Raw genomic sequence first — 16,219 nt, 5'->3', positions numbered from 1 at the left:
ACTGAAAACAGCAAGTAGAAGACTTAATCAAATGAAAATGTATTATTTATGATAAAAATTAATGTTGGTATATATAGGTAGCCTGAAGGTAAATGACTGGATTTGTTCTTGATAATTTTGAATTTTTGAACATAAATGAAATAAAAGTTTCTATACTTACATAAAGTATTTAAAATACTTAAATATACTCGAATACTTAACGATACAGCTGTTTGATAAAAATATGTCTAGTAAACTCTTTTGACGTTGTCATTTTCAGTTTTTGTTGCTAATGGGATTTAGAAAAAAAAATTTTAATCTCCTTTGCAACTTTCATTCTGAAGATTTCAGTGATTACAATATAACATACATATTATACAAATCTAAAAATGTCTATTCGTAACGTATATTTGAAGTTTTTTCTTTAGATTAATAGGTATATTACAATATCTAATGTGCCATTACGACGCGCGGACGTGCCGTATGGATACATTTTAATATGATTTAAAAAATACGTATATAGCTTAAAAAAGACGTTTTTATTTTAATAGGTGGATATATAAAACAATTCAAATAAACTTAGACTACATACCTCTTGTTTTTTTTTTTTATCGAACACAGCCACACATGCGTTCTTCGTTATTTAACATTAAATACGTCTTATTCAGTATAGGCGTGAATCTACCTACTATAATTTATATTAATTTATATGATAACATTTTGTTCATTTAATTTGTATGTTGAATGAATATAATATTCCTACCTAATACTATATAAGTATACAACTATTCTTACACACGAATAAAGAATTTATTTTCTAATTGCCGTAATGAACTAATACTATCATAGAGTGTAAGTCATATTATCAAATGTCTTGTTATGTTTGTATAATAGCGTCGTATAATAATGTTTGTAAGCGACTATATAATATTATTATAATAATATGAATACTTAATGTACTTACTAGTTCATACATTTAAGACTTGTTTTGTTTTCTGTTATTTTTTTTATTTAAACTTTTATTGAAGACTTAGTTCCTAATTTCTAAGTCGTTGGTAAACCACAGTCAGTTATCGGTCAATAACAAAAAAATATTTGTTATTATCGTTCTATATTGTTTAGTATAGGTACTTAACGTTGGTACCCTACGAAAACCATTTTTTTTAAATATTAAAATAATTATATTAAGTACATTAATTGATGTTAATTCGAGTAACATAATATAAATTATAATAATAATAATATTGAAAGTACAAAAATGTGTGGTTTTAAATAATTATTTCTGCATTTCTGCGATATTTATTGACATTGACGGTGATCATTATTACGTATAACCACTGACCAGGTTCCCACTTTCTCTGAAAATTTTATAGGCTTATAAATTAACGGCCGACGACACGTAGCTGGTCATTCGATTATTCTCCTTCGATATCGTTAACGAGGAATAGCCATGTCGCTCCATAACGTGATAATCTGTGAGTAAATTACGAGTAACTCAATCGTACATTTAAATTCAAAAAATGTATGCACCCATATTACTCATGCGTTAACTCATTATATTTCTTTTTTTTTGTATTTTTAGTGGTTTCGTGTTTGTTAGCCTCAGCCACGGCTTTACAAAAACTCACAGAGTTATACAAATGGTCTTCGTTAGATTACACATTTGCTAGTGAAGAACACAAAAATTATGCTTTAGAACGAGGAGAATTCGTGCCGGAAAACAATTTACCAGTGGGAATCGAAGTATGGAAAAATAAATTGTTCGTTACTGTTCCAAGATGGAGTAATGGTAATATTTTTAAATGTTTATTTTAATTAAGAGCAGTTAAATTAAAAATACAATTCAAATAACTTAAGTACATATTATTATTATACACGTATACTGTCGGTGGCATCGATTTATCGTATTACAATGATATCCTTTGAATTATAGGAGTGTTCCAAAAATGTAATTAAGTTTAAAGTTTTATTTTTTCTTTATAACGTTTTAACTTACTTGATAGTTGATAATGAAATTACACATGTAATTTTCAACTATAATTTCATCTCCACGTATTATTATTCTGCGTAAATTGTTATTATATTTAAATGTCGTGTTTTACGGTCTTTATTTTAATAAAAAGGTAGGTACATTTCGTCAGATATTTCTAAAAAAAACTCGAAAACTTCTTTACAAGTTCTACTTTAAAGTACAACTGCTTTATTAAGTTATTTGACATTTATTAGCTGTCAATTATACCGACAAATATTAGTTATGATTATAGTTAATAAATTCTTTAAATGTTTAAATTACTTCTTTTAAAGAAATTTAAAATAAATTAAAAACATCGTTAATGTCTTAAATAGCTACAAATTATTCAACTATAATACACAGGAGGTGTTGATGATAAATAATCAATCATGTTGTCAGTACCTTTCATGTACATACCAGTATTGTATGATTTAATATGAAACATAAACAGTGTCGTTTCTTATAAAACGATTAACATTGATATATAAACATTAAAATATAATATAAATCAAAAATTGAATAAATCATAGGCGTCCGTTACTGGCTACTTCTTATGTCTGTCATTTGATTTTTATAGTTTCATATACGCCGCCGATTGTAAATTTATTCTTACATATTTTATGCTCGTATTATAGTCGTATATTTAAATAAGAAATAATTACATCTACACACTTAACTTTATTTAAAATTTTCTACTTGTTCAATAAAAAAAATTAAAAGCTATTTTCAATTAAATGTATTTTAAATAAAATTTTAAAAAAAAATGGAAAGAAATGGCACATTACTTGGTGGTTATGGTTTTGGGTTACAGAATCAACTATGGCCAAATGATATTTACTACTAAGTGAATTACTAGTATTGTGTTACATTTTAAAAAATTCTTTAAAAAACCAATTTTATAAAGTTAAAGATATTTGATCATAATCCTAAAATTGTGTTATGATTACCTAATATTTTTATTTTATTTTTTATAAAATATATTTTTTACATATTAAACAAAATTCTAAAATCGAAAATGTCTCAAAGTTGGTTGTAAAACACGTCTTCTTTATAGTTCACAAAACAGTGAAAAATATAATTTCAAGGAACCGTTTTGCGTAAAGGCGAAAAGAGTTGATCGGTGTGTGTATGCTTCGACTATTGTTATTTTATTACCGCCTGTGCGAATTTCCCAAGAGTAAAATGTAAATGTATACGCTAGAGAAAATGTCCTTTTACCCTGCCTTATCCTTAAAAACCGTACTACAGGTCTCCCTGGAGCCATTGGAATAAAAAGAGCGTTTAAAAATTTTGTTCTTGCACATCACTACCACACTTCTTGTGCAACTCTTCCCAATAAAATGTCGATGGTTTGAAACGGAATGCATAATGTGATAAAATAGGTACATAATATTATTATACAAATGTGTAAAGCATTATATTTATATTCCAAATCAGTAAAATATTTTTTTTAAGACAAAATGATGGCTTGTGTTTATCATTAAGTATAATCTAGATTTGGGCAATATTTAAAACTACAGAAATTGGAATTTGGTGTTGGTATATTGCAATGATTTTGACAAAACTAACAATCGGTAACTGAATTACTTATATAATTTTTTAAAAAATATTGTGAGTTATAATAAAAATATTAAATAGAAAAAATATTTAATTTACAATGATATTTATAATTTACTATTTATTGACATCTAAAAACAATTTAAATTTTAAACGCACAGCTATCTTAAAATAAAAATATAATATCTGAATTTATATTTGTCATCATTAATATATTTTTCTACCAATGTTTTAGTTTTATAAAATCAATAGGAACACGTAATAACAAAATAAATTAGTAGTCAATTTGTATGCCTATTTCTCATAATTTGCGCCATTACAATACTTGCCAATATTAATGTTAAAATGGAAATATGTTTGGAAATAATTTACTAAACTAAATTAATAAATTGTCTGAATTTCTTCATTTTGTACATGTGATTTATATAATATTTATATTTTAAACTTTTAAACAATACATTATGCCGTGCAAAAATAGAATTTATTATAATTATTTTTTTTTATGGTATTCTACCAATGTTGGCAAATGTATTCATTGGATAAATAAAAGATTAAGTTACACATAAAAACCATTAGGAATCAGTCAGGAATACGAGAAAAAAAATTAAAAAATATAATATATGAACCCCTATTATAGCTCCGTTACCGATTTTTCAGGACGTGTTAATGGTACAATCAATCGTGTGATATCCTATGGGTTTTAAATCGAGTTATCCATTATTTTACGAACTTTTTAGTTTCCACATGTTTCGAATTATTTAAAAAAAAGTAATAGTACTACACAATTATTTCATGTATAAAATGTAATATTTTGATATCAAGATAAATACCTAATATAAATGTAATGTTCATTACATTTTGTAATTATTGTCAAAAAGTGTTAGTTAAAGAAACGATTTAAATTCTTAATTGTTTGATTAAAAACTGAAATAAAATTGTATATTTCTATAGATTATCAAAAATATGATCACACTTATTAATAATTTGTTTACCATGATAATTTTTTTTATATTATTATTATGATTTATTTATTTACAAGATACAAGAATATTACATAAATAACATATTACAAGGGGCCTCACTGAGCAAGTTCGTGTGGTGGTCCATAATACATTTCGTGTTTATTTGAAGTCAGCATTTTTTAACCTAATACGGTAAAAATTATTTTTAAATTCCCCTGGAAAAATAAATTGTATAGTTTGCTAATTCTAAATACCAAATTACCAATTTATATATTATAATATTTAGTGTTCAGCTCTACATCGATGAAATATAGTAAAATATCAATTTTGAGGTTAATAATATTATAGTCATAGAGAATGACATGGTATAAATGAGAAACTGTTTTAACCGAAACTCACTTATCTTTTTTTACCAAAGAACTTTACATCACATATTTAAATTATACTATTGTATATTACTACTATAATAATGCTCGTATAATACCAACAATTATACACATATAGCCAAGACTCACTTAGTTGTATTATATTTTTTATGTTTTATACAATGAAATCAATGCAGTAAAAAAAAATATTAATAAGTCTCTTATTACTTATTAGTATGCTCGAGGCAAGTATATCTGTATATCCATGGAAAAACAGGTACAATTCCACATACTACAAGCAGACGACCAAAAACTAATTTTGCATCAGTATATTATAATAACACAAACTACCTACGTGAAAAAAACATGAACTCAATGACCTCGTAGCCCTTAGATCAATTATTTTCTTAAATTGTAATTTTACAACCTTGGTTTACTTTTGATATTATGATAAAAATGACGATGGATAATAATATTATTAAAAAAAATAAATCACGAACCTACCAAATGAAAGGGTTTAATCTTCGATGGCATAGAATTTATACCAATAAATACCAAAATTCTGTAATTCCATAGTAAGTACATAATTTGTGGGTAATTTGAGTTCGGAGGTATAATGCCGTCATTACTTCAGGCCTAGTAGTTTTAATTGACCTTCGACCAAAAGTGGTTAATATGACGTGCCTATGTTGGAATTAGTTTTCGGGTAACTCGGTATAAGATTACAATTTTCACATTTTATCATTGCATAAGCAATTCTGTACAGATTATGTACCACCTCAATCCTAATCAGGATGCATTTAATGAAACTCATTTCCCCATAACAACTATCTAATAGGCAGAGTAATGGCTTATACAATTATAATTAAATAATTGGAAATTATCCAACATTATTATGTTGAGGAGGTACATCGAATATAATAACACTTTACTTTTTATTTAAATATACCCAAGATTCGATTTTTGTAATTTGCTAATTTTCTTACGACATAAGAAAGAGTGGTTATTTATCATTATAGTATAATATAGTGTAAGGTGTAATGAAATTTTGCATTTAACTTGAATTAATTTTACTAAAAACAAATAAAATTTAGAAATATCAGGTTTTTAATTATTGTGTTTTAAAGATAATTGATAATCAATCAACATTTTTTAATTAGTTTTATAATTTTTTATTAATTTAGTTTAAATTTATTCTTTTCTATTGTTAAATTCTCATTTAACATTATTCATATATTCGTTCATTAAAATTTTTATATCTTACTCTTTTTATTAATGAGCACAAATTTTACTTCAAAGTTGAATGCATCATAGAAACTCAAGGGAAAAACATTTATCTGTAAAAAAAACCTATTCGATTTACGATTATTGGTACATGCAAGTTGAATGCTCTGATAAATATTTTATAACTTTTAATGCAGTTGAATTTAGATGATTCGTAACCTAAAGAATAAAAAAAGAGTTCAAACGATCTTTATTTTACTTTAAAAACGTGTTTTATTCAACCGTCACTAACAAATTGTTCTATGGATATCCATAAGATTTGTTATCCCTCCATGGTGCAGTTATTGTCATTATTTTTACATAGTTTACATTTTTACATGGCCATGCAATAATTTGTGTATACCTGCACTAATTACTTCTCTTTTTTTATATACTTAATAAAAATCCAAAAAGTGTATGTTAAATAAAACATTGTTTTAATTGTTTTAACATATGACATATGTACATGTATTTCAAGTTGTTAGCACATATTCTGCAATAGTATAACATTATCATTTAAACATTTTGACTTTTTATTACCTACATAAAAATCTACGCCCTATTGATAACAGATATCTAAACAAATTATATTATATACTATTTGTATATTATAGTTTATAATGGAGGCACATCAGTTTTAATTTGTATCATTATTATCGTTATTATCACGAGTAGATATAGATCACATAATATTATATTCATGTATAATACAATACCTATATAGTATAATAGCATATATAATTATTGTAGATATATATGTATTTATGCGAGTCAATATTGTTTTTGAACTAATTTCTTTCAATTGATAAAAGTATAAAACGATATAATATTAATACGTAATAAAATGTTTATAAATAATTTTGCCATGAAATGCTATACTGATTATAACATTGTTATTGAATAAATAATAACCTTACTCCCAAGGGCATAATTATTTTTAATAAGTATTCAAGTCAGACTTTCGTTATGTAATACATCAAAAATGCTGAAATTTCCAAAAATCTGACATAGTGTTATTTACGAGAAAGAGGTCATAGTTTTCAAAAGAATTCCAATTACAAAATATCAAAATTTGGTAACAGTGTCAAAACTATAGAAGAGGTGTGCGTGATGTTTTTGGCGTTTACGAAGAAACAATAATCTAAAAAGTAAAATAAGAAACGAGTAGAAACGAGTGGAAACGTCGCCCAAGCTAAAAGCGCTGATAACTGTTTGATGCTCAGACGGAAAAAATAATACACAGTGTTTATTAAAATAAATTATTTACTAATGAAAAAAATCATTAATAATAATAGTAACATGTTTAAAATATTTTATTGGTACAGTTTTTTTAAGTGAATAAATAATGTTTTAATTAAAACATTTTTGAATATAGTTAATTAACTGTTACAATCCAAAAGTACATGTTTGACTTTAACTGAATCATTAAAATTACTACCAATGAAATGTCTAAACGAAGGTATTACTGATATCATTATATAGATTATCGTATTACCTATGTCTTAAGTTTTTAACTTGTAATTTTAAATCTTATTTTAATTTCTTTCTAATTACTTCTGACTATGAAACACTTAAATAATGCATTTGTATAATTTTAATTTTGTCATAAATAACTAAAAGGTGTAATTTATTTATTTATTTTTATTTGGTTGATTTTGTTTAGGGGCGTAATAGTTTAAGTTACATTTATTAACAAAATTACAATTGATACAAATTGATATTTAATTAATTTGTATGTTATATCCCAAACAAATTATTGGCAGAGACATTTTTTTTTATTGTTGTCAAGACTGTATAATTAACGTAACAAAGCGGCTGCCATTCTCGGCTTTCTCCCATTCAGAAACACCAAAACTTTTGGCAGAGGCGCTAAAAATTATGAGCTGTCATTGTTTGCCGTTCAAGTTTTTACTTCCGAGATAATTATTTTTGCATCCCATGCTTTTTACGCAAACCAATACCCCTCTAGCAATTGAAAAACTTGCTTTTTGCAAACAATATTCTTATCCGCTTAAACTTAGGTGTTTTTTTCGGTGACCTCTCATTTTTTTCTCCTCATCGACTTTATAATATATGCATTATTTTTTCATTTTTATTACTTATAACTTTTAAGACGGTAAAGTAAAATTTGACACCTTTTTGTTTACTCGTAGTGTGTATTACGCACCTACTTATTATTTACCTACCTATAATAACCTTCATTACTAAATTACCAAAAATCATTAAATTAACTATATACCCATTATGATATTAAGAATTAAGATGTTTCGAAATCTCATTAATAGTTTATTTCGAATTAATACATTTTTTAATGAATAATTCAGAGCGAATATTTTTAGTTTTATATATTTTTTTATCATTATTATTATTATTTTATTTAATTAGTAGCTATAATTTCATAAAATATATAACAAATAATCTTCCATATTCTTCAAAATGTAATAATTAATACATTCATTATCATATGGATATTGTAAATGTTTGAAAAATTAGTAATTTAAGCTAAAATTATAGACATTCATATTACATTTTTTCATCGGAATAGAAATAATGAACCTGTTAAAATCATAAATTATTTTTTAAATTAAAGTATAAGGTAGTTTGTGTTGAAATAGGTACATTTTAACTTCTTTATAAAATATATTTACCATTTTTTAATTATCAAATTATTTGATGAAAATTGATTAGACAAAAATATTTTATAAATAAGCATCCAAAGGCTAAAATAGTAAAATAGAAGTAACATATTTTCAGTACACGTAGATGATTCTGAAATGACAATATGGTATGCATGAGTTTTCCCCTTTTACAGTCAACATACGTGATTCCCAAAATCGCAACATACCCAAAATCTACTAAAGCACATGATTTGAATACACAATTCCGATGAATATTTAAATGATTTATATTATTGTAAAGTACAAATATATATTTGTATATGATAATTTCAACATTAGCCAATAAAAATAAACGTACCTATGTGTTTATCAAAACATATTAATTATAAAATATTAATAATAATATTTTTTTATAGGTATCAATTGAAAGAATATAATATTATATAAATAAGTACCTACCATTTTAATAATTTAACGAATCTTGCATCAATAAATGTTTATCGATAGCTGTTTTTCTATCAATGATTAATCTTATTAATTAATCCCGATTTTCTTAAAAAAACTATTTTAATGTAAAAATATTTTTATTATTATTACAAATATATTTATATTATTTATATTATTTTAAACTATTTAAATTTCTCATTTAAGAAAAAATTAAAGTGCATGGAATGTCCGCTTAATATTTGTGTTTATATCATTACTCAAACAAGCATATTAAATTATCATAAAAACCAAAATGTGAACTATGTGTGAACCTATTATCTCAAAGCGCTCTCGAAATTCTTATTCAGCAAAACTATTTAAAAGCGAAAACAAATTATACTGTGAACTCGATCTTTAAGCAAATATATGATATGCTCATTTTTAAAAAATATTCTCCGGAGTTTATCAAGCGCATTTCATATAAATGTTCGGCCATTAAGTAATTGAAACATTTATTCATTATCTACAGATCAAACAAGATATTTCATATCCTATGAATAGATTTATTTTGTACGCGAATAGATGGCGAGCTAACCGTGTATGAAAAGCACTTAGAGAAAAGCAAAATATTGAATAAATTACTAAAAGGTTGCACAGTATTGTTCTCTTTAGTATCGCCAACATATTACAGTACAACCCGTTTAGTTTAACATCTAATTGTTTCCTCGATAAACAATATTCTATTTTGTGCGTTGTCACTTCGTGGTGAATTGAAAACAAGGTTTGGATCAATGAAACCTTTAAAACAGTTTAAAAACATTTTAACCTTTCCAAGGAACACAAACAATTCGATGCATGGAAAAACACGTACATCCGTTTCCTGGTCGCAGTAAAATGTATTTATTCGCCGTATGAACGGGAGCCGGTTCAGAAAATACTATAGCTTGAATAGGTTTACAGTATTTACACGCGACCCGCACTAATTGGTCGATTTAGTGGGTCTATTTTCGATGGTTCCTAATTTGTTCAGAGACCGGACAACAGATCAAAATCTTCGTGACTATCGTGGTTGATGTTTATACCTACCACAAACCAAATAACCACCGACAATAATATATTTGTATAATGTGTTCATGATCTAATGTGTTTGATTTGATTAACTGCAAGATTTTAAATTTAGATAAAATTACAACATACACATTTAATATTTCGTGCATTTTAGAAATATAAAAAATAAATAATACTAATTGGTTCAAAATAATCAAATTAAAGTTGGTAATTTCTCAAGTATAAGGGCTAAGGCGAATTTAATCATATCAGTTGCTAAGCAATAAACGCAGACAAATATAAAATAACTTTTATTTCATATTATTCTATTAGTTTTGTCTTTTATTGAAATTTCTCTTAATACAGGTTTAATATCATACATTGGCGTCTTCTGAAAAAATCAACTAAAACACGAATTTCTATTTAATTATTAAAAGTTTGTTTTGTTTAAAAATATAGTAAAAGAGAATTTCCATTTATAATATCGATAATCCATTTTACAAATACGTATCGCTTATTTAAATGCAAATAAAAATCAAGATATGAGTGTATAATATAATTACTTAAACATTAACGTAAATCATAATAATATAATATGGAGGTAGGTACATATATTAATAATATTTTAACAATATAATTATTATGATTAAATAATTCCTTCAATATAAATTGGTTTTTTGTTCCATGGTTGAATAATATGTTTATAATAGAATCACCATTTTTTATGAACATAAATAACGCAATTTGCATATTTATTTTTGGTATTATACAAATTACATCAATATTAATCATACGGTTATAATATAAGATTAGGTTAAATGCAATGATGATTTTAAAATAAGTGTTTAGATCATAAGGTAATGTTTGAGAAAGAAGACGCCGATTAATCATGAACATATACTTTCCGGGAAATAAAAATTACTATTTATTTGTATTGTTAATTAATTTTTATTTATTTTAGTTTTATTATTTTAACTGAACAAGTAATTGATGTTTTTTTTTTATCGTGGTGATTTTTTTGTTTTAGGAGTTCCTTCTACGTTAAATTACATACCGTTGGATGTGAGTTCGACTCAATCCCCAAAATTGACACCATACCCAAATTGGGCATACAACAGAGAAGGTAACTGTGATGGTTTAACAACTACATACAGAGTAAAAGCAGATAGCTGTAACAGACTTTGGGTTTTGGATTCTGGAACTGTTGGAATTGGTAAGATTAATTTTAATTAATTTAACTCAACTAGAGAGAGAGAGTAATATTCATATTGATAAATTAACCAAACAAATGTATTTTCTCAAATATCCTATCGATATTGAAATACAATACATGCGTAATATTTACGCATATTTTTAGAAAAATTAAGTATTTAAATGTCAATTAGTATAGACTATAAAGTATACATTTAGTTATCAAAAATCCTATGTCATGCTATTAAAAAAAAAAAAAAACTACCGTGATATTCTAGTCAACAAACTTGTCTTTAATATATTCTTAAAGAACTATATAACTTACAACAAGTGTTTACATTTCTAGTAGTTTTATTTCTTAAAGTGTTTACTTCAGAATATGATTGCCTTTTTTATTTAGTGTCAAACTATTTTCAACACAAGTTTTAATCACTGTTTTTGCTCATATTTTCAAGCATCTTTTTTCTTATTCATATTTTTTTTTTTGGCATTATTTCGGTAAACATACAATTTGTATAATATTCCAATGTCAATTCACACTACTATATTTAATCGGTGTTGGTCGTTTGTTAGTCAGCGGTTTTCCACATCGAGAAAGCGAGATATTGAGGTTGCATCACCACTGCTGGTCTCATTCAGTCAGTTCTCCCTTATACACGTATCTCTTAGTTACATATGTGAAGAATTAATAGAAAGAAAACCAGGGGACTGTAAAGTAGTAGCCAAGTAACCATCCATGAACAATCATCCCTCATCTTGTTGGGAAACGAAATCGATGGCTGTTAATTAATCAGGAGGTTCGGTTTTACACCAAATAATTGGATTGTACAATTGCTTAACGGGTAGAAAATGTATTTTCTCACTACGAGGGAGTAAATTTTCGAATAAGTTTTTGCGATAGGGTCTGCATTCTGCCTGTATCTTTCGTGAACTACGTTTCATTAGTAAAACCTATTGCAGCTTAATATATAATAAACTTGGCATTTGATACTTAAATATGATTTGTTTTTATCAAAAACTAGTTAAATAATAGAATTATAAATCTATTACAATAAATGTATAGTAAATTGTTTACAATTGGTCAAGAAATTATATTTTTAACATAATTTATACCGTAATTGTATTTTAAATAATATTTTGTATTGAATTGTTTTTAAATAGGTAATACAACAAAACAAGTATGCCCATACGCTATACATGTGTTTGATTTGACCACGGACAAAGTTTTAAGGAAATACACTTTAAGACCAGAAGATACTAATGACCGAACATTTATTGCTAATATCGCCATTGATATTGGATCAAAAGGGTGCGAAGACACGTTTTTGTACGCATCTGATGAGCTTGGCTATGGTTTAATATCTTACAGCTGGGAATCAAACAAATCGTGGAGACACACACATAGTTTTTTGATGCCCGACCCATTAGCAGGAGATTATAATATCGGAGGTAAATACTAAATATGTTTTTTCGAATTCCTTAAAATTTTAGTTTAAGTTAAACATGTATTGAACCAATTATTTTTATATTCTTACATTTGAACAAATTTATATTAAAAGTTTATTTTCGATTTAAATTATTTAAGTTTCACTTCACACACCGTATTTTCTAAAAAACCCTGTAGCTTCACCACTCTAAAATAAAATAACAGTTCATTAAAACATGTTAAAAGTTTCTTTGTCAAAATACTAAACATTTCAAAGCAAAATGTGTAATCATTAATTTGTTAATTTCCGGTCAGAATCTGTGACAAAATAAAATTATATTCAATAAATACATGTGACTATTTATAAAATGAAAATAATATTTTATTTACCATCGATTTTCCATTTTTTTTTTATTAATTCATATCAAAAAGTCTAAAACGTTTTACTTTAATATAAATATTAAAACATTAGATTTGGAAAATATTTTACTTATTTCCATAATTGAATACATTTGTTTTTATTTGCATATTTTAAATTTCTAGGTATCAACTTCCAATGGGGAGAGGAAGGAATATTTGGTATCACGTTGTCACCAATAACTGAAAGTGGTTTCCGATTATTATTCTTCCACCCACTAGCCAGCAACCGTGAGTTTGCCGTTTCTACAGAAATTTTACGTAATCCCAAACTCACCTCAGAAGAAATATATCACGACTTCATTGTATTGCCATCCAGAGGACCTGGTGGTCACGTTACTGCACATTACATGCACGACGATGGAATTCTTTTCTTCAATTTAATCGACCGAAACGCTGTAGGTTGTTGGAATTCTAGACTTCCTTATGAACCTAAAAATTTGGGAATTATAGATGTTGATGACGAAGCTTTGATCTTCCCAAGTGACGTCAAAGTAGATTCGTTAAACAACGTTTGGGTTATTTCTGATAGAATGCCCAATCATTTATTGTCCAAACTTAACTTCAACGATATTAACTTCCGTATTTTCTTCGCACCTCTTGATGCGGCTTTGGCTGGTACAGTTTGTGCAGGCAATATTCCTTATATTCCACAGGAACAATCAAATTATATCACCTCCAAAGTTTATTAAAAAAAAAAATTAATTTCAATATTTCAATATTCATTTTGTATAGCACACATCATAGCATTAACAGTTTAATTTTAAAAAGTTAGTAGACGATAACCTGCAAGAAATGATATAATTTCTTTCAGTCAACTGTTAATATCAACTTTTCCTCAAATTTTAGGAAACCAAAATTGTACTTTAGACATTTTATCATATTTTTTATTTTTATCAAAACCTTATTAATAATTGCATCCAAAGTTAAGTTAAAACCTCAAAAATACTTAAGCCTAGTATTTCACAACATTTTAATCATATTATTTTGTAAATATTATATTGCTATAGTGTAATCACAAATTACATTTTAAATTTATTTAGTTGATAAGAACATTTTAAGTTGTACATGATTCATATTGCTATAGCTAACAACTAACACAAACCTTTGTACAAAAAATTTGTAATTTAATTATTTATTTTGAATAAAAAAATATACTGCTCTTATAAAATAATTGTCGTTTAATTTGTTTGGTAATAATAACAATAAATAGACATCTTTAAAAAAAAAATATTTGATAAAATTCGTGTGATATTTCATATCGTATGGCACCTATGTGATTTGATTAAGATTGCATCGAAATACAAATATGATTTTCATAGGACATAGTTTAACAAAAGAATTTTTCATTTATTTTTTTTTTTTAAGGTATAACTCAAAGCGTTGACATTTGGCCGGAATTTCATTATGCCTTCTCGTCAAATAATACTCTGTATGTAGATTGTAGACACCCTCTCCACATTAGTAATTTTGAAAATTCAAGAATTAGCGTCAAATTACCTTGGGGTCCATCATAACATAAAAAATGATCAAGTGGTTCGGCTCATGTTCTCTTTCACTTTCTTGTTAAGCAGGTACTACTTCAAAATGAAACATAATAATATTTCAGTAGCTAACATTAACTTTACTATTGGTCTCAAAATATTGTTCTAATATTTTGATACTAAACTAATAATCAATGAATAGTTTCAAGTGTGGTATAAAAATACTTATATTTAAATTTAAAATTCAACATATTATTATAAAAAATAAAAAAAAAATAAGAAAAACGATAAGAGAATATTTTTATATTTTATATGAATATTTAAAATCAATAATTAAAACAAAAAATAAAATAAAGTATGACATAAAAAATTACATTGTATGGTAATTATAATGTTTTTAGTCTAAAATTAATTTTTTTCTACGTTGTCAGTATATTTCTAGATATATTGTACAGCTTTCAAAAATTTAAGTAAAAAAAAAAATTAAATTAAATACATTTTACAAAAATATATTATTGAATCGGTAGTAAACAAAACATAAATTGACATTTACTGGTTACAATATTATATTATAGAGAAAAAATTAACAGTACAACAGTATAATTTAAAGAAAAAATTCACTATCCGCTCAGAATCTAAAAAAAACTGGTAATTTTCCATCAAATGTGACAACATAATATTTAGTTTCTATGTGTTGTGTACTTGTTTATATACCTTGTGCATATATGAAATATACAATTTCCTTTATGGTTATGTCAAACCATCAATAGCAACCAACGCAATCATCTGTAAAAGTGAACATCGTGTGAGCGAAACTCAAGATATTCAATACCTTCACAGTGGTACTAGTTAATTGATTTATTTTATAATATCAGGTTAAAATTGCAAAAACTATCTGGCAAAATCAATGATCAAAGGGATTCTGATACTAGCTAGTGCACTGTGCATATTACGAAAATAAAAGTCAGACAGCCAAAATGCGTTTACAAAAGAAGTCACTTAGTTACGTAATGAAAAAATAAACATCATCGTAAAACCAATACACTTATCGCTTTGCTTAGTATATGTACGCATAAGATAAATATACTACGTATATAGGCACCATTCTACCCTTCTCGCTTTGATTATTTTTATAACTGAAGTTGAGACATGAAAAATTGTTGAGAGATTATTGTATGTTTTTTATAAGAGAAAAGAGGAATCTATTCATCTTTAATAATGATGCATTTTATATTAGTTATTATTTTATTTTTTTCTATGAATACTTTGGAAATACTTCCATGATGAATAATAATATAATTAGTAGGTTATTACCTATTTAAATAAATGGTTTTTAAAATGTTAAGCCTTTATAATAAATTAGAATAAATTTAATATGAATGTATAATATTTTAAACTTAGGAATTTAATGTAATGGGTGATTCGCCAAGTATGCTCATCCTCATTTCTCCTTTATTAAAGAATTTATTCAAA

The 16,219-nt window shown here is 25.7% G+C and overlaps 1 protein-coding gene across 1 annotated transcript; it reads left to right on the top strand.

Moving 5' to 3' along the window:
- Positions 1 to 1,384: 1,384 nt before the first annotated feature.
- On the top strand, positions 1,385 to 14,436 carry LOC132941735 (protein yellow). The gene is made up of 5 exons (XM_061009883.1): positions 1,385 to 1,454; positions 1,562 to 1,768; positions 11,256 to 11,441; positions 12,581 to 12,868; positions 13,389 to 14,436. Exons 1-5 carry the CDS (start codon positions 1,430 to 1,432, stop codon positions 13,952 to 13,954), a joined length of 1,272 nt encoding a protein of 423 aa, XP_060865866.1. The 5' UTR covers positions 1,385 to 1,429; the 3' UTR covers positions 13,955 to 14,436.
- The last annotated feature ends 1,783 nt before the right edge of the window (positions 14,437 to 16,219 follow it).

The sequence above is a fragment of the Metopolophium dirhodum genome, chromosome 3 (genome assembly GCF_019925205.1).
Source record: "Metopolophium dirhodum isolate CAU chromosome 3, ASM1992520v1, whole genome shotgun sequence".
Lineage (NCBI taxonomy): Eukaryota > Metazoa > Arthropoda > Insecta > Hemiptera > Aphididae > Metopolophium > Metopolophium dirhodum.
This window is presented reverse-complemented; position numbering and strand designations above follow the sequence as displayed.